The sequence below is a fragment of the Pimephales promelas genome, chromosome 6, assembly GCF_988280905.1.
Source record: "Pimephales promelas chromosome 6, fPimPro1.hap1.1, whole genome shotgun sequence".
In the NCBI taxonomy this organism is placed as follows: Eukaryota; Metazoa; Chordata; class Actinopteri; order Cypriniformes; family Leuciscidae; genus Pimephales; species Pimephales promelas.
This window is the reverse complement of record NC_142774.1, coordinates 23,719,242-23,744,724: the sequence shown is the minus strand read 5'-3', so window position 1 is coordinate 23,744,724 and position 25,483 is coordinate 23,719,242. Positions and strand designations below refer to the sequence as shown.

The window sequence follows — 25,483 nt, the reverse complement described above, 5'->3', positions numbered from 1 at the left end:
AGACAAAAATGACGCAATGTAGTGAGCTTGATAATAAAAGAGATGATGGTTCGAGAGTACCCCAGAAGAAACCAAGAAGATCAGAAATCAACTTCCTTCCAGACAATCCTGGTGGTTTAGATGATGCTGCATTGGAACATGAAAGGGAACAGCTTGAACTTGAAGCAAAGAAAAAGAATATGGACATGACAAAACTGAACGACAAAATGGAAACTATATTTGTTTGATGTTGATTCAGGTGATATTTAAATGTTTCATGTTTAGTAGAAACATTTCTTTGTAGATGGATGGAAAGTCCATTGCTTTGTAGATGGATGGTCTTTTAAATTTGGAAAGATTGTGTTCCTCATGTGCATTGGCAGTGTTTTGTAAAACTGTTTTACTGTGATTGCAGTATTGTATTATTTCAATTTGCAGTGTTGCAAATTACACTTACAGTTTTATAACAGTTTGTAAGTGTACTTGTTGCCTCCAACAAGAATAAATGTTTTGTTAACATTGACTCACTGTTTTCAGTTTTTGACTTAAGCAATGTTATTTTAGTTTCCAGTCGTAATGTATTATTACTTAGTACCAATTTCCAATAGGATTTTTTTGTTCACTCAACTTCAGACATTGAGTTCTACAGACCAAAAATGTTGAATTGGCTCAACTTAAAAAGTTTTGTTAAAAAATAGTTGCACCTCTCCACAAAACTAACAATCTTAAGTTAAAACAATTAAATATTTTTTGTGTGACAACTTAATTTCAGTTAGTATAACTATTATTTACAAAAGTTGAGTAAACAAAAAAAAACTGAAGGAAATTAGTACTAAGATTTTTTTTTTTGTACTGGCTTACAATTTTTTACAGTGTAATGTTATGTTATGATCTGTGATAGGACAACGGCCATTTTGGGGGAGAGGCCGGCGAAAAAAACATTTTGCTGCTGGTGGTGTCATTGTACATCGTTCCACTGTCCAACGCACTTTGCACAAGAAACAGCTCAATGCAAGGGTGATGCGGAAAAAGCCTTTTCTGCATGCTGCCAAAAAGCACGAGTCGTTAGAGGTATGCAAATGCTCATCTGGACACGCAAGAAATATTTTGGAATAATTTCTTGTGGACAGATTAAACTAAGATAGAGTTATTTGGTCACAACCAGAAGTGCTTTGGTGAAAAAAGAACAGAGTTCCAGGATCCAAGAACCTGCTCCCTACTGTAAAATTTGGTGGAGGATCCATCATGCTATGGGGCTCTGTGGCAAGCACAGGTACTGGAAACCTTGTCAAAGTTGAGGGTTGCATGGATTCCACCCAGTATCAGCAGATTCTTATGAACAATGTTCAAGAATCAGTCAAGAGGTTGAAATTATGCCAGGGGTTGGTTGTTTCAGCAGGACGTTGATCCAAAGCATTGTTCCAAATCTACCAGGAATTCATGCACAGACACCGATACAATGTTCTAGAATTGAAAGAACAACAGTGTTCTTTTACCATTAGCGAGTAGAGATGATCGGTTCACGTGTGCTAGGGATCTGTCGTCTAACATTTACAAGCGCCAAAACTGCATTTATTGTTTGAATTGCGTAATAAAATTAACAGAATCTGAACGTTGAGATCGGTCTCTGTGTCCTTTTCTGTGCATGACAAAATGGATGTGGCGTGAGAGTGTGTGAAAAGTTGTGTGTCTCACGGTGAATTTGTGAGAGTTGGCAGCTCTGAAAGGCGCTAGCTTGGTCCACATCAGGGAATGCTGTCTGTCAAATTAATTCAAACTAATGATAAAAATGTAACATGAACAAAACGAATACCATAAACTAAAAATGCCTGGGCTTTAATTTTCCCATATCGTCGAAATGCACCGGCTTGTCTATGAGACGGCCTTTATAATTTAGTATTGAGATGTTGTTCATTTAGTCTCTAATCTCTGAAAATCTCCAAATGATCCACGTGAAACTGCGGTCTTCCAACCTTTTACTATTAGTTTTACTGATTAAAATGCGCGAGGGAGACCCGCTCGCCCGTGTTGTTTGAAGACATGAGTGCGCGCGGCCGCGGAGGTATTTTTCTGGAGGTATACTGCCCCCATTTGGTATGGAATATGGCATATGATTTGATTTTTTATCCCAGAGGGCACCTTTAAGCGCTCCCTCTTCCAGGCTTTGGTCTGGCGGCAGGCCCACTTGCAGCAGTCAGTTACCATGGGAAACCATGGGATGGAAGACAGAGGGAAATTCCCTTACTCCCCAACTCATGTCACTACCCCCAGTTCCAGATGCCTGTGAGGAGTTAATCACCTGTGCCTGCACCATTGGCTGCAAGACAGCCCGATGCGGCTGCAAGCCTAATCCATGCACTGCATCCTGCAAATGCAGAAAGTCCAATGATACTTGTATGAACGAATAACTTTTGAAATATCTGTGATCACACAATTGTTGCTTGATTTCGTTGAAATTTCAGAGTTCCAGCAGCCATTTAAACATTAAAAACCGTCCCTTTCATGTTAATGTTGTTTTTTCATTGTTTACATGTTTAAATACTCTGAGAATGCACAGTTTAGTTCTAATGGTTAGTTTTTAAACTGCAATAAATGCATTAAAACATTGTAAATTTGCTTTAAAAATTGCTTTAAAAATTGCTTTAAAAATGTTTAAACTGCAATAAATGCATATTTTTTGGCAGCCATTTTGTTTTTATTATTTATGCCAAAACAGTAATGTTTACAACTTGTTATATGGCAGAAATGGATTCAGCACCTAAAAATCATATAGAAACAACACTTGAAGTACTTTTCCTCAAAAATGCCTATGCATCTTATCCATGGCTATTTCTTTATTTTGGGACTCGTCTAACACCGGTTTGACCGAAAAATGTCAAAATTGAAAATACTGTGGAAACGAAGACACCTACATCTTGGATGCCCTTGAGGTAAGCTAAAACATATAAAAAATTAATTTCAAAGTGAACTATCCCTTTAATATTAAACTTTCATTAGGCTATTTAGGTACCGTATTTTCCGCACTATAAGGCGTACTTAAAAGCCTTTAATTTTCTCAAAAAACGACAGTGCGCCTTATAATCTGGAGCGCCTTAAATATGGATCAATTGGTTCACAACGCTCCACATTATTAAATTCGCCCGCGAACTCGCACTCGTGTCCATCTTATGCCCGCTTTGTCACACGGCCAGTTCAACCTCGTATAAATCAGGTTATGTGTGTAAATAACATGCCCGCTCACGAGCGCTCACTCTTAACAGACACACGAACAGACACACTGTCCCCGACGCTCACAGAATGTTCACAAAGCGTTCACCGGGTCGTCTCATTCAAAACAGCAGACTGCGAGCAGGCTGAGTCAGGCTGCAAATGCAAGTTCCGTGCCAGCCCCAGCGCGCTCACACTAATAAACGCCTCACTCTGGTGCCACGCACTCGCTACTTCCCATCTAACGTTAGTGGATGCATAACGGAAACCCAGTCAAACGTTTGACTGCAGTATCTTAAGGAAGTCGCACACAGGTGTTCTGTCGATTTTTGCTGCCTTGTCGAAAAAATGCTACCATAGCGTGAATTGATCACAGAATGCCGATTAAAGTCATATGAAATACAATTATAATACAATTATAAGTTATGAGTAGCTATTGTATACTGTAGACCAGGGATTCCCAAACTGTGGTGCGCGCTACCCCAGGGGTACGCGAGATGCCACCAGGGCGTGCGCGAGAGGAAAAACGTAATGGCGGTCTGTTTATTTAAGTGGGATTTTTTCCATACAATTAAAAAAAACATGAACTGTTAACGTTTCCTTAGAAATCGCTTATATTATAAATAAAAAAAAACTATAATTTATCAGTTTTTGATAGAACGTAGAAGACAGCTGCTGTCGTCTTCTACACACTGCTCTGCAGCCGCTATTTACGTTATCAACTCCTCTAAGATCAAACGTGCACTCGCGTGTTGGCTGGCACTGAGCCAGTATTGTCATACATCACAACTATTGAGTGTTTTCAAGCACATAATGTTTATTTTAAATTTCAGACATTTGAATACACATAAGTACTAGCAAAACAATGATTTTTAAATGGAATGATTTCTATGGAAGCGGCAATAATAATCATTTTCATTATAATAAGACGACACGTTTTATGATTTCAGATACACATTTTGTTGGTAGCTTCACATTTTACCCTATTCTTCTCCCAGTTCACCAGCCTCTTACTTTCATTTATTTCGCGAGAAGTGGAGAAACTGACGTGTTGTAGCTAAATCAACAGATCCGATTCTCTGAACTGCCCATCGCGCATACAGCTCAACTCCTGTGAAGTTGTTTAAACAGCTTCCACTTACACATATTTGACAGTGTTTCATGTTCTAGCTAATACATTTGTAAATATCTTTGATAAAAAAAGGACAAATGACATAAAAGCAGATTCATTCAGCGCTGTGTCCCGTGACAGGCAAAGACATGGAAACGTTAAAATGACAAGTTCTAAATAACGGTCGCTTTGAAAAACTCACGCTGGGGGGTCAGAATATTTTAAACTTACTTGTGAAAGAGAAGCTTGTGCGTAGCTGTGTTGCATTATATTTAAACTTTGTTGATGTTGTTATTGTCATGCACCGCAATTATTTACTCAGTTGCTCGCTCCACTAACCAACCTCTCCGTTTGCCAAGAAGAACTAGTCCGCCATCATGTGGATGGATGTTTGACTACATGCAAGTATTTGAATTGTCGTTTAGCCAGGCCTGTCAATCAATTTTAAAAATATCCGATAACCATCAGACAAGCATGGAGACGATAACAGATATTGCGAAAAAGGTGAGGGAAAACGAATGTAGATCAGAAACATCCAGGGTCGTCATCGGTGTGGGCAACTTTTGTGATCATTTGTGAAGGAAAAAAAAACTGGTGCAGATGCGTTGATGCAATAACGTTCCCATATTAAGATTTGATTCAGAACGTCCAATTCGACCTGCTATTGCGGTTCTAATGCCCTTTTTTAATCAAATTTTATCTAAACAACTTTGTAACAATGGGATTGTAGGCTAAATAACACAATTTTAGTAGAAGTCAATGACTGGGAGATTGAAAATCTGCTAGGCTACATTTTAAAAACAGCCCTCGGTAAATTTTACCCTGTGGTGGTTCAAATCATCGTATTGTCCGGTAAATAACATTATGCCAAATGTTATAGGACGCAATGGGTTACAGTGATGATGTGTGATTCACATCTGCACTCAGCACGCTTACACTTGCGCATCTATGTTAACTAGTGCATTTTTGAGAAACGCAGGACTGCAGGCTGTGCTCACTGTGAATGCCGTTTACGTTCGGGTCCAGTTGGGTTCTAAAGGAAATGCCTTCAGGTCGGGTCGCACTCGGGTCTGTCTCAGGTTGGGTTTTTCTTTAAAAAAAATAATTTATGCACGTCAGGTTCGGGTAAGTAGTGATTCGGGTTGGGTACAGTTTTTAGGACCCGAGAAGACCTCTATCTCCCGTAGGAGAAATTTGTCTTGGGTGAGAGTACTGCTGCCACACAAAACCACCAAAAACATCCATCATTCAAACAAAGAAAATAAAAAGATTTTAGTTCACAAATTACCTAAAAAGCATGCAACTACTATATTTAGTTTACACCTAATCCGCCAACAATACATGAAGTTGTATCACCACCTTACTGAGTTGCTTATTAATCAGTTTTGTCGACAATTGAACAAAAAAAAAAAATTGTAAATCAACAAGTCGACTTGTGGAAAAGCCTTACAGACATTAACTTAAATTTACAAATACTAACAAAAAATATAAATTAAATGGTTATGGTTGGATAATGGATTTGTGTGATTTAATGCAATTCAGGACCAGCTGTCTATAATATCCTTAAATTATGCAATCTCTTACCATATTGTTTAAATCCTCAGAATCAGATGAGTCACTCTCACTTAAAGACGCCTGGTCTGAAACGTCTTCGTCACTATCATCAGATGGTGAGATCAAAGCTGTAAAACATATAAAAAAGGAGAACAGGTTGAAAATTCAGCACAATAGAGGATTTTTGGTTCACGTTCAACAAAATCTTTTTTGTTTGAATGCAGGTGGGTACACTCAAACAACCTTTAGTAAACATTAAATACTCACAAGCATCATCACTCTTCTCCTTTTCCTCTTCAGTCAGGGTCTTCAAGATTGGGTTAACACCAGGCAGACGACAACGTCGCTTCTTCCATCCCTTTTTCCTCCTGTGCAGAAAAATAAATACATAAAACAATATACTGATTTTGCTGCATCAAATTGACCTCAAGCAGTCACAATAACATTACGCTTACATGGACAACAGTAATATTCCAATATTAAGTCGATTGACAATACTCGGATTAAGAAACTACCACGTAAACAGCGATTTCTGATTACCTTAATCCAGCTAAAGTCATACTTGAAGTAAAAACAAATCAAATTAAGACATTTGGAGTATTCCTATTAGTCGCTTTATCGAAGTGCATTATAGACATGTACACACCTTAATCACACTATTAATGTTGTGTGGAAGTTTTCGCCGCATTTTGTGACAGGACACACACACACACAGTTCCGTTTGACAATAACAAGCATGGCTTCAAGCAAGAAGGCAGATTTTTGGTCCGAGCGGGAAACGATGGTAATGTTTGTACTATGAAAGTACAAAAGAATGAAAGTACAGAGGAGGCCTGTTGCTGAAGAATTTGTATCGGCCGTTGTCTATTTGCACGTATAGCATGGCAAATAATTAACTGCACCTGAAGCTTTCGTAAAATTTAACTTGCGTAAAATTTGACATTGAAACTGTATATGGTACCATTAAAGAAAATGAACATTATGTTGATGCATGAAATTCTGGAGGGTACGTCGGACGGCGTACCATGGGGATGTAATGACGACGTGCCATAAATCGATCTATGTTCTGCAACATGTAAAATGGGAACATGAAAGGAATATTCTACAAGCAACTTGTGTAAACACCTTAATCAGAATATTGTCTTATTCAGAATAAGGTCAATAATTAGATTACTGCTGTCCATGTAAACATAACAAATATGATGAAGTAGAACATGCATCCTCAAATAATGGTCTGATCTTTCCATTTCCATTCTGTGCACGTTGATTCTCTCTCCCACTAAAGCACCACATAAAGAGCTGCAAATGACAGTTATTTTGACAGTAACAGAAACATAGTGAGCGCTAAAATAGATTTATACTTTCGCTAAAACACTGCATAAAACAAAAATGTTGCAAATACAATTATTTTCATATAATTTATATTTATTTTCATCTGTACATATACACACACTCAGGCCATTCAAATATGTTTTTTGACAAGACTTTTTTTTACATCTACATTTCTCATTAATCAGCAAGTTAAGAGCATTACACAATAAACTACGTAATAATTGGGAAAAATATTTGTAGATGGCAAGGAAAGAATTAAAACTTTGAAATTTCTAGTAACCTTTGTTAGCTCATTATGAAGGCATTTTGATCATTATGCACATTGTTTGTTTGTTTTTAATAGATATTTGATGCAAAATATAAAAGCGGTCCAGACTTCTTAATCACAAACCACTACATCGTCAGCGTACATCTGAAATCCTGCTGTAGGACATGAGTCTGGCAAATCATTAAAATACAGTGTAAAAAGCAAGGGCCAAAAAGTGTAAAAAAAAGTGTAAAAAGCAAGAGCCAACCCTTGCGGTACTCCTGTATTCAATTTTAATTATGTAGACATTTCATTATCAACCACCACACACTGATCTCTCAATTCAAGATATGATTTGAACCACTGTAAAGTTCATGTTGCGAAGTTACAATTGGTGTTTAAGGAGGATGTCATGATTTAGCGTATGAAACGCCTTTGAGATCCAAAAACATAGCGCCAACTATTTCTTCAATATCTATTGCAAATTTGAGTTGTTCCACAAAGAAGCAGTTTGCCGTTTCGGTGAAGTATGAGGACGGAATCAAAATTGTAATGGGTGTAAAATGTTATTTGATTGTATAAAAGCCACAAGCTGACCATACACATTTTTTCTAATACCTTTGAAAATACAGGTAAGACACTTATGGGTTGATAATTGCATGCCTGGTCAGGTGTTCCTGGCTTAAATAATGGCATAACTTTTGCCCGTTTCCAAGGTGTGGGGAATTGTCCACTCTAAATAGACAAATTGATCAACTGTGTCAGCGGTTTTACAATAGTGTTTTTATTTAGTTTCAAAAAGACTGAATTATGTCAAGTCAAGTCACATTTATTTATATAGCGCTTTTTACAATACAGATTGTATAAAAGCAACTTCACAGTGACAACATAAAAGTAATACAACACGGATCAATAATGTTGTTGAACATTAAATGTCCCCAACTAAGCAAGCCAAAAGCAAGGCAACAGTGGCAAGGAACCAAAACTCCATCAGGTGATTGGATGGAGAAAAAAACCTTGGGCTGTCAGGGCCAGTTCTCCTCTGGCCAACATACATATTGTTTCAAAGCAGCTTTACAGAAAGTGCATTTCAGAAAAGTACATGGAAAAAATACATTTAGTTAAACATGTAATATTAAGGGCATAACATATCGTCGGCACGGAGTCATCTCTTTACAGGCGCGGAGTTGTCTCTTTACAGGTGTTGGGGCATCTGAAGTCTCTGTGAGAGGCTGGATACAAAACTGGGGCTGACAAAGGCCATTTTTCTCTGGACAAGCGTCCCGAGATAACAGCAGAGAAAAAAAATTATTAAACTCCAGCGCTATTTGTTTACTGTCCCTAATCTGCCTACCTCCATTTCAAAGCTCTGGATGATCTTTGAATGTCTGATGGTTTCACAATATCATTTATTTGCTTCCACATTATGAGAGGGCTTCCCTTGGCTTGTGTAATTGTAATGGAACATTCCGCTTTTGCTTTTTTTATATTTTTAGTGACTCGATTTCATAGACTTTTAAAAATATTTATATCACTACTTAATTTTTCAGGGCCAAATATCTTTCGTTCATTAGTTTTCTCAACTCCTCATTAATCCAGGGTAACGTTCTCTTTTTCAAATGCTTTTGATTTTTAAGAGATTTAGAAACGATCCCTTCAACCTTATTCATTACCTTTTTACAGCAGCTATGCACATCATCATTGTCCATAGTTGTGCTCCAGTCAAGAGCATTTAATTCATCATCAACAGCAGGAAACGTTTTTATGTGGGCGGAGCTTAGGTGGAGGCAGAACGATCCCTCAGGCCGCTTCACTAACGCAAGTGAGCAAGTTTTATTAGCTTGTTTCTTTAACAATGACTGGAGAAAATCAGATTTTATCTTAATGTGTAAGGTCACTCACTGTCCAAGACCGCGGTTGTTATTTTCAAAAGTTAATTTTAACCAAAGTCCTTTCAGGCAAGTCATGCCACTCGGCCGCCATCTTGGCAACGCCTCCGGGCAGCTATTTCGGACTTAACAAGACCAGGCTCCTATCTAAATGAATGGGCAGAGAGTCAGAACTGCACTTTCACTGGTCACCGAGACATAAAAACTGCATGTATAGAAACGGCAGAAAATATAATAAAAATCGCTGAAAAAGTTTAAAGACTTTGCACTAAAATAAGGTTTAAAACGCCGTTTTCCCACACGTTATACTTTTACTGCGCATGCGCAAGGGTTCTCGCTCTGCCGCGCGCGCTGCACTGTTTGAAATGCACGCTCTTGCTCGCTCGGTCTAGATTCCGGGAGATTTGAACTAATTTGCGGGCATAAGTGAGCCTCAATCAATCTGCGGGAGACACCCGGAACTTCTGGGAGACTTGGGATGTCTGATATTTACACAATGCACACATCTAATCTGCCGCCTTCTCAAACAGTTACGCATTTAAATGTTTCCCGGCTTGACCGTTAAAAGCAGACGATTGGCTGTCCAGCGAGCATGTCTCTATATAAATAGTCTCCGTTTTAATGGACAGAACCAGATTGGCCGACCCGTAGCCTTCACACGCTCACTCAATGCATGGACGATCTGACAGGATTAACGTTACGTTACCTCGGTTGAGTGGCCTGACTTCTACACCTACCTAATAGAGAAACCGATCGTAAAGAGAAACTGAGGGCATATAAATCTTTAGATGCCTATAACTATGTGCTGAATGGTCATGTACAAGACTTGTGGGTATGATCCGCAGTTCTGCCTAGCCAGCGCAGACAATACGACAATGTAAACAGTGACATTACGGTGCGATATTAATGATGTGAATATTTTCTAGAAATAAAAATTCCAGTTACAGCATATTCATTTTTCATCGATTCTTGCACCAAACAACACAACAAGATGACATTTAATAATAATAAAAGTAATTTAAGCTCCTTATTATGTAGCCGAATCTGTGCTGGTTTGCATTGGCCGCCTCCAGTATTCACTTAGTTTTGCCTCCAGCTAGCGCCGTGACGTAAATGTGACGTCAGCGCAAAAGGGGTCTATTTGACTGTGTTTTGTTTATATTTAGCAAACATTTTTTGATAATTTTCAGGCAACGAAAATCATGTTATGGTCAGACAAACCAGTTAGAAAATTATATGATTTCAAAATCCGATCATCCTTGTTTCGAAAAAATTTGGTCTATTTGTGTCCTAGAAGATTTTGAAATCCTTGTGGCACCCTTAAATATTTGGTTGAAATCAAATTTAGTCATTAAAGTTCTCCTTTTACCAGAATTAGACCAATCTATATTAAAATCACCTAATACAATAACATCGGAATCATGGGCCACCAATTTCATCAATTTTAGGGCTGGACCCAAATATTCGAATATTCGTTCAGTGGGTTGGTATTCGATTTTAAAATGTGACATTCGAATATTTGTAGTTTTTTTTTGTTTTGTTTTTTTGCAAACATGGAATCCCCCTCGAAACAGTTCTCATTTGCGCTTGTTTTACACTATAAAATTTGGTGAAATATAATACTTAACATAGGCTTATAATTTCTTTATAGCTACTTAATAAATATATTTGCTTTTTCTTGGACTACTAAAAGTGTTCCTATAATAGGAGTATTATCTGGCTAGAGCACAGAACAGCGGAGTTTGTAAGGACAGAAGTGCATGCCTGAGTTTGTATTTTGGGTTAAGCTGCGTTGCTTTGACATTGTGAAAAATAGAATAATAGAAACAAAATGTATTATCCCTATTATTATCAATCTGAATTAATCTACTGAAATTAATTGAAATTGTTGTTATTGCTACCGTCTTCTTTATTTAGGCTATTAGAGTTCGGTCATTTATTTTTCGTTTTTATTTATTTAAATTTAGATTTTTTATTTAAATTTAGTTTTTATTTATTTAAATTTAGTTTTTTTTTTTTATTTAAATCTACCCTACTTTGTCAATAAGAAAAAAATTATGAGACTATACCACATTAAAAATATTTGCTTAAGTTAAAAGATCTATGTGTGTTTTATATTACTAGTGCAGTGTCCACTCTCAGAGCATATAAGATCTGCTCGCGACGCGTGAGCCTCGCGCTGTTCTGTAGTTTACTAAAAAACTATCAATTCTGAACCTGTCACGTCTCATCTATCTATATTGCACCAAATACGACACTGCACTCCCTTGTGAAGTTGTTTGGATTAACGGTTCTCAAAATAATCAAAATGCACATGGATGGACAGACAGACAGACAGACAGGCATATAGCCTAGAGTTCCGAAGCTTTGAATATTCGATCTTCATTACTATCGAAGCTTCGAAGCTCAAAAAAATGGTTTTCAGACCAGCCCTAATCAATTTACTCAACTCATCATAAAATACATCTTTAAAAGAGGGAGGATTATATAAAACCACAATTTTAAAATGCATACTTGATAATGAGATTTCTACACAAATATATTCAATATTTATTCCTTATCAAAAGTGACTTCTGTGCATGTCATTTGTAACCTTGGATATCGATTAAACCAGTTTGAATTTCAGTGAAGCCATGTTTCACTCGAGGTAAATTCGATGTCCATTAACATGGTTTAACCTCATCATGCTTCGGTAACAGGCTCCTAATGTTCAAATGCGCTCCAAAAATGGCCTTAGGTTTACTTTTGCTGTCCTATAAAATTTTCGCATTGGTTCATAGTGGAAAAAAACTGGTAAGATTCACGTTTACTCACTGCTTTTAAAAACATATCAGGCTTATTCATTCTGATATGGATAACAATGAATTCCAAAATCCTTCTGCGCTTGCATCTCCGTGGTGCTGGACAATGTTCCACCGTCAAGGCTGGACAACCTTGCCACTGGAACAGGGCACACACGCAATAGTAAGTCCTCCTGCAATTGAATTCCCCTCTCCTCCAGCACTGGAAAATGTAGCATTGACTCAGCCCCGCTCACCAGCGCCAGTCCCCTCAACATTCGGAGCGGTGTTTGAGATGCGGAAAGACGGCGTACCCAGTCGGGAGTGTCCCTCACCTGCGTCATCCCCACCTCCAGTGTGCACCGAGCTGCAATAGCGGCCGAAGGACTTGGCAACAGGACCCGGATTGAGGTGAATGTCACCGGCTAACAACACTAGCAGACATAGCACATCAGAAGAATTTGTCCAATCGACTAGCATCTTTTTCTTTCGAGAATATGGTATGTCTGGTTTAGTCATGCGAATGGTTCTTGCAACCCCGTTATCTAAGATTGCAGTGAAGATGATAAATTGACCATGTCCATATCCAAACTTGTTTGTACTTTGGAGGTAGGCTACTGGGATCCTTCAAACGACTCTTCTGCTAAGGCTACGTCGACATTAATCCGGATACATTTGACGTTTTTAATCCGGCGTTTTCCGACGTTTCAGTGTGGATGAGAAACTTCTAATTTCACTTTACTGCGCATACGTGAAACTTCACAAAAGCTCACCGAGACGTTACAGAGGGGAAAATAAATAATAAAGGTATCGCGCAATTCTTCTAACAGGATAGTTTAATTTAGCAAAATATCTCACCATCACTGATGCATCCAGGTCGCATTCAGTCACCATATGTTTGGTCTAAAATGCAACTGCTCTCCTGTTTTGCCGCAGGACAGCAAATGTGAGTACATTCTGTCATCTTTGCAATACTGTGCTATGAAGAATAGCACATATTAAGTAACATAGAAAGTAGCATATTTTAGCAACAGTGTAAAAATGAATAACACATAACAGGCACGACAATACCGATAAACATGAATATCTATTGGTACTACATGGATCACATGACTAAACTTACGTCATCGTTTTGAAATACCTCCGGTTTCACTGTCCACCACACTACAACGCGAAAACGGCGTTTTCAAATTTATCCACTTTGGAGAGCGTTTTCCAAAAGATACGTTTTTGGTGACTTAAAACAGCGTATCAGTGTGGACGGAATGCCAAAATGGAGAGAAAAATATACGTTTTCAAACGAAAACGTATTAGTGTGGACATGGCCTAAAATGTTTGCTTTGTTGTACATTTGCACCGTCGAAAGCAACAGCACTCAAAACACAAGTAAAATAAAAATGTTTATCAACTTTAAATGATGATGAGAGAAGTGGCATTTTCCCTTGCTTAGGAGAGCTTTCTTGCGTTTTATGCTCCATCGTGTTTTGGGTAGGCACAACCAAAAAAAAACACAAGCAACACGGAGCCCAACAAACTGTAGTCCATGCATTATTTTGATATGTACCAACTCCTTCAGTCTGTCAAACTACCTCATGCACCATCTTCCCCCCTCCACCTACTAAAGGCCAATTTATACTTCTGCGTAGGGTGCGCGCGGTAGGTACGCCGTTGCATACGCACAAACGCGTCCCATATCGCGTACCCTTCACCGTAGCCTGACGCGCACCTCTTGAAAAATGTAACTACACGTCGCGACGACGCGGACCGCAAGATCGGTGATTGGTCGGCTTGGTAGCATCGCATTTCCTCCTACGCATTTCTGCACGTACCTCACGCATTTTCACACGTACCATCTCCTCCGACGTCTTCTCTCATTTCTGCCTTTCAGTTTTTGTAATTTCACTAAAATTAACTGTTTTTCCACCTCAATAAGCTCCAACTCCAACATGATCAGCTCTCTTTCAGTCGCTATTGCTTGTAGTAACCTAGCTGCGAGGAATCTAAACACAGTGGAACAGTAAAACCCTCCGCCGCCAACTAGCGTTTCGGAGCAGTACTGCAGAGCAACCAAGACCTGAACGCAGAAGTATAAATGCTCACAACGGCGAGCATTGCTCACAAGCTTTCGAATGATACCTAATCTATGATGATTACTCAAATGGTAACACTTTATTTGAAGGGGTGTGCATAAGACTGACATGACACTGTCATGACACAACACCTGTCATGAACATGGAGTCTTTATGAATGTTTATGACTTTTGTCATTAAGTGTCATTCGGTAAATTATGACACTTCTAATGCAAAGTTGACATTGTTTAAAGGGCACCTATTATGGAAAATTCACTTTTACATGGTGTTTGAACATAAATGTCTGTTGGCAGTGTGTGAGCAAAACCACCCTAGAATGATAAAAATCCACCCAGTGTTTTTTTTTCAATCTCAATAAATCATAAGCACTGTCTCAGAACGAGCTGTTCTAAGTTTCAGGTCTTTGTGACGTACAAAGTGAGAAAGGGGTTTGATTGACAGTGTGGTTGTGGCCTAGACTCCGCCCTCGGTGATCTGTACACCATCCTCCATTGTTTCAACGACAGCCGGTAGTGTTCTGTCGTGGACTCGTGGGTTAATCCTGTTGTTGTGGCTTAAAAATTAATCCTCAAGTGTGGATTGTCGTCTACTGTTTGCGAATCCAACGTCACCTCTAGTAAGTGTATTTTATGATTTTTGAGCAAATAGTCATTTCAGTCTGTCAGCCAATTCAACAACAAATTATGCGTCTAAAGTTGTCGTCGTCGTAGGATGTCTGTGTATATAATTTAAACATTGTTTGTATAGCGTGTAACCACACGTTTATAAATATATATTTAAAGATATTGTATTAAAAACTGCATATATGTTGTTGTTCTGTAAGTTAGCCATCTTCTCACATTTGCCACAGAAGCACCTGTATGACAAGCTAAACATGACGCCACAGGTCCCTCGCATAAATGTAATTTCGCTTTTACGTAGCAAACTTTATCACAGAATGTGTATGTAGTTTCAAAAAAATGCGCCAGCATTAGTGTTTGTGTGTGTCTGTGTGTGTTGCACATCCATACTTGCAAAATGACGCGATTACAACAACGCTATAAGTACATAAATGTATCAAATAACCATACCGAGACGTACTGGTCCATTCTCATGCGTTTATTCTGCCGGAGTCTCTTAGTACTATTTATATATTCCGATTCAAATGTACGCTGAATGACATTCAAAACAGCGCGTCTCTCACTCTCCCCTTCTGCTTACCGACTGCCATAAGTATCAAGTTACGCCGTCATCCAAAGCCAGGGCGGGGATATGCAGCTCATTTGCATTTAAGGTGGCATACACCCATAACAGCTCATTTTTAATCAGGTCCCAAAATGACATTTCAAATGGTTATAATAAATTAACTGTGGGGTATTTTGAGCTGAAACTTCAGAAATACATTCTGGGGACACCCAAGACCAATATTACATCTTGTAAAAAGGGGCATAATAGGTGCCCTTTAAAATGTCTTTGTTATGACAACTTGACATTAACCAAGAAATCATAACCGGTCACAAATATCATAACAGGTCTAATTGTCAAACTTAAAGAAGTTAATTAGCTTTGCGTTAACATTACATTACCCTGTAATATGTGGTTGGTTTTGACTTTGGCCGTCATGACACCATAACTCTGTCATGAACATTTTACTTGTCCTCAAGTAAAGTGGAACACATTGTACTAGTTATAAAGATGTCATTAAGGGTTATTACACTGTGCTTTAACAACAGTGTCATTAATATTTTCCCTTACCTCAAGTAACAGAACACTTTAGACTAGTTATAAAGATGTCAGGTTGACAGATTATGATTTCTTGGTTAATGTCAAGTTGTCATAACAAAGAAATTTGTGTTTGGTAATGTCAAGTTGTCATAATCAAGACATTTTTTTGTCTTTGTTAAAAATGTCTTGATTATGACAACTTGACATTGTCATAACAAAGACAATTTAAACAATGTCAACTTTGCATTAAAAGTGTCATAATTTACCGAATGACACTTAATGACAACAGTCATAAACATTCATAAAGGCTACTTCATGTTCATGACAGGTGTTATGTCATGTTTATGACAGTGTCATGTCAGTCTTATGCACACCCCTTCAAATAAAGTGTTACCCCGTTTTTTTCTCAAAATTCAGTTTCTGAAAATCATAGCGATCAGCCAACTTCAGATAACCATAACTTACAGAAAAACGATAAAAGAAATAAAAACAGATTTGGAAAGGGCTTGAACCCAGCTTTAATATGGAATAGAGATACATACAGGTCCTTCTCAAAAAATGTGCATATTGTGATAAAGTTCATTATTTTCCAAAATGTAATGACAAAATTAAACTTACAAATATTTTAGAATCATTGCACACCAAGTGAAATATTTCAGGTCTTTTATTGTTTTAATACTGATGATTTTGACATGCAGCTCATGAAAACCCAAAATTCTCAAAAAATTTGCATATTTCATCCGACCAATAAAAGAAGTGTTTTTAAAGGGGTCATGAACTGGCTTTTTAAATTTTATTATATTGTTGTCTGAGGTCAATTTATGACGTTCGCTTGGTTTTTGCATTCAAAAACATCAAAATGAATAAGTAATAGGCTATTTTGTACCCAAGTTGTGAGCCTTCCTGAAAAACGGTCGGTTTTTATGGGCGTGTCGCACTGAAGACTTGGAAATAAACGCCCACTGCTGTGAGTGGATAACAGTTTTGCATATTATAATGAGTTTAACTCACCCGTCGGTGCACTTGGGGGAAAACGTCCAATGTTGTCAAATGGCAACCGGATTCACCCATACATGTTCGACCAAGAGTCCGTGTGTTGCACAATTCCTGTCAGATCCAATATAGACGGCACAGCACGTTCTTTACTCTTAATCGGTCTGCAAATCCAGTCTTATTTACAAAACAATCCTCAGTGAAATGAAGCGAACAGACAACGATGTTTTACCCTCATCAGCTGAAACGTCATTAAAAATAAAGTTTATCCATGCACTGTGAGCAGGTGCCAGGTCGTGCTGATGAAATCTTGCATCTCCATAAAATGAAATCTTCCTCTCCATAAAGCTTTTCAGCAGATGGAAGCATGAAGTGCTCCAAAATCTCCTGGTAGCTAGCTGCATTGACCCTGCCCTTGATAAAACACAGTGGACCAACACCAGCACCCCAGACCATCACTGACTGTGGGTACTTGACACTGGACTTCAGGCATTTTGGCATTTCCTTCTCCCCAGTCTTCCTCCAGACTCTGGCACCTTGATTTCCGAATGACATACAACCACTGAGCAACAGTCCAGAGCTGCTTTTCTGTAACCAAGGTCAGGCACTTCTGCCACTGTTTCTGGTTCAAAAGTGGCTTGACCTGGGGAATGCGGCACCTGTAGCCCATTTCCTGCACACGCCTGTGCACGGTGGCTCTGGATGTTTTTTCTCCAGACTCAGTCCACTGCTTCCGCAGGTCCCCCAAGGTCTGGAATCGGTCCTCCTCCACAATCCGGTCACCTCTTCTCGTTGTGCAGCGTTTTTAGCCACACTTTTTCCTTCCCTCAGACTTCCCACTGAGGTGACTTGATACAACACTCTGGGAACAGCCTATTTGTTCAGAAATTTATTTCTGTGTCATACCCTCTTGCTTGAGGGTGTCAATGATGGCCTTCTGGAGAGCAGTCAGGTCGGCAGTCTTACCCATGATTGCGGTTTTGAGTAATGAAACAGGCTGGGAGTTTTTAAAAGCCTCAGGAATCTTTTGAGGTGTTTAGAGTTAATTAGTTGATTCAGATTATTAGTTTAATAGCTCGTTTTGAGAACCTTTTCATGATATGCAATTTTTTTGAGATAGGAATTTTGGGTTTTCATGAGCTGTATGCCAAAATCATCAGTATTAAAACAATAAAAGACCTGAAATATTTCAGTTGGTGTGCAATGAATCTAAAATACATGAAAGTTTAATTTTTATCATTACATTATGGAAAATATTGAACTTTATCAATATATGCTAATTTTTTTAGAAGGACCTGTATAGCTTCTTTACTTCGAACCAGAAGACGCGCCCACGTTTGGCGGATGGATGGACAGACTAAATACATTTTCTGAGAATTTATATTTCAGGATTTGGCTGCAAATGTCATGTCCATACTGCTGGAAACACCTAATTTTAACTAATTTATCCTCAACTAGATTTGTGGTGTATGTCTACGAAATTTTATAATGTTAACTTCAAATAATACGGTAGGCTATATATTGGATCTGGACGGGAAAGACATCGAGTTGGAAGGGGTGTGTCGTGATTCTAATTCTAACACAGGTTTGTGGATCTGACTATCGCGATTTTGGTTTTATTCAACATGATTCTACATTTTAGTATAAATATTAATGATTAATCGATAGTGGAATAAATGAATGAATAAATGATTGTCACGTCTCACTTGTTTACTTCGAACCGGAAGACGCACCCACTTTTGACGCAAGGCCTCATGGGGCGTAGGAAACTTGTGGATAATCGTGATATGAAATTTTCATACCGTCTCATCCCTATTGCAATGTAGACTGCAGTCTCTGGGCCCACTGTGTTTTAATGATTCAGATTAAAGATTAATCACTGTCCGATCATATGGGATATTAGTATGGAGACAAAGGCTTTTGGCATCTGATGTCAGACTTAGCTCTAAAGTAGTACTTTGTAGTAGGGTTGTTAACGGTATACCGGTTTATCGCGATATTGACATGTACGGTTATCATATCGTGAACATTTGCTTATCCAAGGTTTTGGAAAAAAATTAAACCAGATCTCACCTGCGCATATGCAACTTCTTTCCACTTAACTGCTTAGACTCCATCTATACAGTGGAGAAAATGTCTGAGATAGAGGTTGCGAATTCTAATCTCTATCCCCCGCCGAAAAAAAGCTAAAATCTGCAGTGTGGGAATACTTTAGTTTATTCAACCATTATTTAAGAAAAAATAGTAAACCTCTGTTGTGCAGACACAACCAAAAGCTGTTACATTTCATCTGATTGCATTTTCAATAATATATTTGTATTAAATCATAGAATCCAGACAAATTATATCAGACAACCCAGAATTTCTGAGGAAATAAAATTATTTTCATAAGACTCTATTATCTATCATAAAAATAAGTTTTATGAATTCAATTGATTAAACATGTTTGTTCAAATGGGAGATTTAATTTTTTCTTTCTTATTTTTTCAAAAGGTATACTTTTTTCAATAAAAAGTTTGTTTTAATAAACCATGTGTTCAACCAAAAACCCTATCTGTTTTCATTCATTTTAGGGTCATTGTAGCTTATGATTATAATAATAAAAATGTTTCTTTAATACCATATACTGTGAAACCGTGATATTTTTTGAGACTATTATCATACCGTGAAAATCTCATACCGTTACAACCCTACTTTGTAGTTTTACTATTGTTGCCCAAATGGAAATTTATAACAATTGCAAAAAAGTACTGTCCGCGTGGACAATACTCTGCTAGGAAGGAAATACAGAGACCAGGCTATTTAAATGCCATACTGTGTATTATTTGTTCACCCAAAAAAAAAAAAACTGTCATTAATTACTCACCCTCATGTCATTCCAATCCAAACCTATAATATCTTCGTTCATCTTCGAAACACAAATTAAGATATTTTTGATGAAATCCAAGAGCTCCCTCATCGCTTCATAACATTAAAAGGACAACTCCGGCGCAAAATGAACCTTTGGTCTAACAACACATTGGTACCTGATTGACTGTTCTATTTTAATGTTCTCTGAGATTTGTTTTAATGATAATCGAATGTAAAGAGTTTTATCTCTAAAAACTGTTTAGTATTTAACACTAGTATATAGGCCATAGAGTAATGAAAAAAAAATCACTAGTTAATACCACTAACAAGGCTCAAACTAGCCCAACACTAACACTGTAGCATAATGAGGGTCCCTACATGCAAACCGAAGCATTGAGAACTTTGTAAGTGTTCAGACAGTTTAATAAGAAGATCTTTTATAAAGACAGTCCACTTTGCGTATACAAAAAGGAACAATCTTTGGAAAACAGTCTCAACCAGTCGAACCCCGAACGCATCATGCTTTGATTAAACAGTCTGTACACTTAGTTCTCAATGCTTCGGTTTGCATATAGGGACCCTTATTATGTTAGCGTGTTAGTGTGGGGCTATTTTGAGCCTTGTTAGTGGTATTAACTACTGATTTTTTACATTATTTCTACATTATTTTATGCCCTATAAACTAGCGTTACACTAAATAGTTTTTAGAGATAAAACTGTTTACATTCGATTATCATGAAAATAAATCTCAGAACGGTTGACTAGGTACCAATGTGTTATTAGACCAAAGGTTCATTTTGCGCCGGAGTTGCTATAGAATAACTAATAACTATAGAATCAATTCTTACTGTGCATGTGAACGCCATCAGCGTTTATTAGAGTTGGGGTCCCTGAACTCGGACTCGAGTCTAATTTTGAATGAACTCAGACTTATCACGCACTCGGATGAATTTGTACTCGGACTTGACACGGAAAAAGTCCAGTCGAGTCCGGGCACTGGAGGACACATTATTCAAAAACGAAACTACTTGTGTTGTTTTCGCGTTGAGCATTATAGCCAATCACAGACATGTACATTAAGCACATAAACGCAGTGGCAAATCAGAGGCATTTTTGAGTCAACATGCAGAGAAATCGCTTAAAATGTATGTTCAGAATCAGCACAAGCTTTATCCTTTTGCAAATCCCCTCATAAACAAAGTCTAGACGCAATATAAATAAGGGATTCACTGTGTGGATAGTGCGGATAACTTAAGTGTTTGACAAATTTTAGGGAGAGTGCAAAACGCGGTAAGTGATGGCTTAAAGGGAGTGCTATTGACAATCTAAATATTAATTTTGTTTTTCGTGCTTCTAGAGCACCAGTGGTTACGTTCACAATGTAAATTATAAAGAGTGATAAATGCATTTAAATGTGGGAGTGAATCCGCAAAATTTTAGTCCTGTGAGTCAAGAAATTGCGATGATTGACAGTAACCATAGCAACATGAGAACGTGATAAACATTTTGGCTAATAATTGTATGATTTTTGTTACATTTACACTTTAGTAATAAGTTTACATACACCTATCAGAATCTCCAAAACGTTTTTTTTTTTAATAGGAAGGATCGTAAAAACATTGTTTCTATTAAGTACTGCACTGAAAAAGCTTTTTCACATAACAGATGTTTAATAGCCTAGTCCACAAGACAAAATACAAACAGAAAATACAAGACAAATTACTTGATTTTAATATTGTGTGTCATTATCGGAATGATCCACAACTGTTTTTTTTTTTTTTTTTTTTTGGTAAAGGTTGTTCATGAGGAAAAATCCTCCAGCTCCTGCACATTATTTGCTTTTCCAGCATCTTCTGCATATTTGACTGCTTACTAGCAATGACAGTGAGATCCATCTTCTCGCACTGGTGACAAGTGAGGGACTCATACACAATCATTACAAACCCTGCAAATATTTAGTGATGTTCAAGAAGGAAGCAAGGATGGAACTGAATGTAAAATTGGTGTAAATTGTTCAAAACTGTATTCCTTAATTTAGTCCTGCCCTTCAGAGGCTAAAAAAGATATTAGCATGTAAAACAAAATAATAAAAATTTAAACATCACCACCATCTTTCTTAAAAGTGTACGCCTGGCTCTTAATGCACAGTGTTGCATTCTTGAGCATTACCTTGCTTTTTCTCTTTTGCTCCCCAATATATTTTTTACTGTGTGAGAACATGTGGACTGTGGAGTGAGAGCGGAATGGCTTGTCAGATGTAGCAAAAGTAACTAAGAGGGGCGGATCTTTGTGAAAGGTCAATTTCAAATCATTTAAATCTTTGTGGACTCGGCCGGACTCGACTCGGATGTTAAGGACTCGAACTAAAGTCCAACTCGGCCCTCTTTTGTCTCGGACTTGGACTCGACTCTGACTCGACAATGGTGGACACTAGCGTTTATCACAGGTTCGCGTTTAAAGTTTGTTTAGAGACATTCATATACATTTTTACCTTATGTTTTGATAGATACTGTGAAGCTGCTTTGATGCAATCTATACTGTGTATATTTGATGCACACAGTATGTGAAAAGCGCTATAGAAATATACTTGACTTGAACTATTTTAACGATGTCTTAGCTACCTTTCTGGGCCCTAAAAGTGGTAATTAAACTGCTGTCTATAGAGGGGTCAGAGAGCTCTCGGATTTCATCAAAAATATCTTAATTCATGTTCCCGAAGATAAACGGGTCTTACGGGTTTGAAACAACATGAAGGGGAGTAATCAAAGAAAGAAATGTTATTTTTGGGTGAAAACACCAAAAAAAAAAATGCTCAATAAATAAGGATTACTTTTGAGATGTTTTTACATAATTTTAAAATTTTTAGATGGGTGTTTTGGATGGGTAGACTTTCAATGGAAGGACAATCTGGAATTTGTTTCAAGGTGAACAAAAATCTAATGGGTTTAGAAAAAGGTGTAAATTAAGGTGAGTGAAATTTCAGTGTCAATTTAATTTTTGCGATTAACTACCTTTAAGGCTAGTAGATTCCTAAAACCAGCAACAATTTAATTTTCTTTGTATTGGATCTTTAAAGCCAGATAACCATTGTACCATGGTAGTATGCCAGATTTGATTATTATTATTATTATTATTATTCATAAAGAAAGTCAATCAATTGTGTTTGAATTACCAGAGAAAATATTTTGCATAACTGAACAATGCGAACAAGTAGCGGCTCATTGAAACTCACATGCGAGCCAAAGCTTTGCGTGCCAGTTTACGTTGTAATGTGCGATTATTGTCAGAATCTCTGAGCACATGATCCTCTGCAGCCCAGCGATCCCAACTGCAAAACAGCAAAATAACACATGCTTCAGCATACGAATTCGCTGCATTGACAGCACTGAAAGTGGCAAACATTAACATTACCGCTAAAATGTCAAATACTTACAATAATGTTAAAACCAAAACACTAAAAATAACTGTCCAGCTTAAATATCAAATAATTAGCTATACACGAATGTTAAAAGCCAAAAATGCGATCTCTTACCTTCTGTTCCAACCACTAAAATGAATCAGATACTTTGGGACCCTTTTTCCCTTGTCATCTTTTACTGTTGCTATGTCAACAACCTGAAATGCAAACGCAAACACAAATTTAATACTCCCACACGATAGAATGCGGAACCGGAGATCTATATTTTACATTTTCTGGCTAGTGAGGATTCTCATAGACAGGGATTCATTCATCCTATGCCCTTCCCCCAGTTTGCCACCGCAGCAGTCAGCAGCCTGTGCGGCGCATAATGCTGACGTCACAACTGTTGCTAAGTTGGCTGAGTTTAATTGTGTGCACGCAATTTTATTTCAGTTAATATTAGGTGTTACTGGCGTAACGCGGATACTTTACATGTAGTTCATTTTATTGAAATGTTTTTGCTTGATCGGGCGCATGATAAAAAGAATGGTGAGGCCTCGCATAGGGCGGATGCAGCGCTAGCTAACGTTACTTCAGCGAGCTAACGTGCTATAACTTTTCCTGTTTCTTAACCAACCACGTAACGCCATGGACTTTTAATAATATAAATTCGTTTAACGCACATTGTTATTAAAGTTGATTATATGGGTGATACTTGGAAACTGCAATAGTAATCCGCTCCAGTTTCACTACTGTGACGAAAAATGAATTTGAGGAAATGTGGGGGGAAGGAATACATGCTAGAAGGCAACCTGTATTGCCTGCAACACACCAAAACAAGCTGTTAAAGGCAAATGTGTAGCAACATGATCTTATTTACCTTTGCATCGTAGAGCACCTTGGCCTTGGATGGGTCAGGTTCAAAACAGAGAACTTTTTCTCCTTTATGGAATTTAAATTTCATTCCCCAAGAGTTCATTTGTTCATCGTGGCGAACAAGAGAAGACTCTGAAGCCCCGCTCCTTAACCCGTTGCATACCGCGTTGAGGAAGATAGGAGAGAGCTGTGCGAGAAAAAAAAAACACTCAAATGACGTTTATTTATGTTCACGCTCGGATGTGAAGTCCCTATTTAGAAGTTCCGAAATATATAACGTTAAAATGACTAGGGGGACATATACTCATTATGTTAAGACACTGGTTCGAAAGCGCAAAGAGTATGAACTTAATTTCAATAAGTACTTAACGACCGAGCGCTTAAAGAGGTAGCCTGCTTTATAGCAAATCTCGTTGATTATGAATGCGAACCGGACATCTGCTATTTATCACGTGACTACGACGTGTTTCACAAGCGCAACAACTTAAAATATATGAACGACACGTTTAATTCATAAGCAATTTTACCATGGTACAAGTATGGTACTAGTACCATGGTATTTTTGACAGTACCATGGTAAAGATATAGTACCATATTGCATGTACCATGGTATATTTATAGTACCATGGTAAATGTGCTATATAATTTTTAATAGTACAATGGGACATGTACCATGATGTACCATGGTATTTGTACCATACTTACAACTGTGAAATTTACAATGGTTCATGAAATAAAATATTTAGCTCGGGCAAATAAAAACACAGTAGCCTAACTGTAATTTTATTTTTTATATTTTAGTATTTTTCCCCTGTAGATTTTGCAGGGTTTTCTTTTCACTATCTTGGCTGCATTAGATAACTTCTGGCGGATGAATCCCTTTATTTCAACATCATTCTTTTCAGGGAAGTCAAGTCAAGTCACATTTATTTATATAGCGCTTTTCACAATACAGATTGTATCAAAGCAGCTTCACAGTGATAACATGTAAGTAGCACAACACAGATCAACAACATTGCTAAACACTAAATAAATAACCCCAACTGAGCAAGCTCAAAGCAAGCCAAAAGCAAGGCGACAGTGGCAAGGAACCAAACTCCATCAGATTGGATGGAGAAAAAACCTTGGGAGAACCCAGGCTCAGTCGGGGGCCAGTTCTCCTCTGGCTTACATTCATATTGTTTAAATATAAATATTAAATATAAATATTGTTTATGAATCGAACGGCGCCATAACATATCGCAGGCGTTGAGTCGTCTCATCACAGGCGTTGAGTCGTCTCATCACAGGCGTTGGGGCATCCGAAATCCCCGTGAGAGGCTGGACACAAAACTGGACCTGACGAACGCCATTTTTCTCGGGACAAGCGTCCCGAGATAACAGCAGAAAGGCAGATGGGAAATAATTAGCATAGCTGATGTTCATAATAATTTCCGTTATAACTCACAAACTCTCCGTAACCTGAACTCTC

General features: G+C 37.9%; 1 protein-coding gene across 5 annotated transcripts in view; it reads right to left on the bottom strand.

Moving 5' to 3' along the window:
• Positions 1-24,446, bottom strand: part of LOC120495298 (MSL complex subunit 3) — a 101,338-nt gene extending 76,892 nt beyond the window's left edge. For 2 of the 5 annotated variants that reach the window (XM_039694793.2, XM_039694817.2), the window contains exons 1-5: positions 24,017-24,446; positions 23,269-23,351; positions 22,969-23,064; positions 6,119-6,219; positions 5,882-5,979 (exon numbers count right to left, since the gene is read on the bottom strand). In XM_039694793.2, the coding sequence (XP_039550727.1) occupies positions 5,882-5,979; positions 6,119-6,219; positions 22,969-23,064; positions 23,269-23,351; positions 24,017-24,115 (477 nt within the window). In that variant the 5' untranslated portion in view covers positions 24,116-24,446. Of the gene's footprint in view, positions 1-5,881; positions 5,980-6,118; positions 6,220-18,959; positions 19,004-22,968; positions 23,065-23,268; positions 23,352-24,016 lie in introns of those variants that run through there. The other 3 variants (XM_039694802.2, XM_089132280.1, XM_039694809.2) reach the window with 3 other exon arrangements.
• Positions 24,447-25,483: the final 1,037 nt, after the last annotated feature.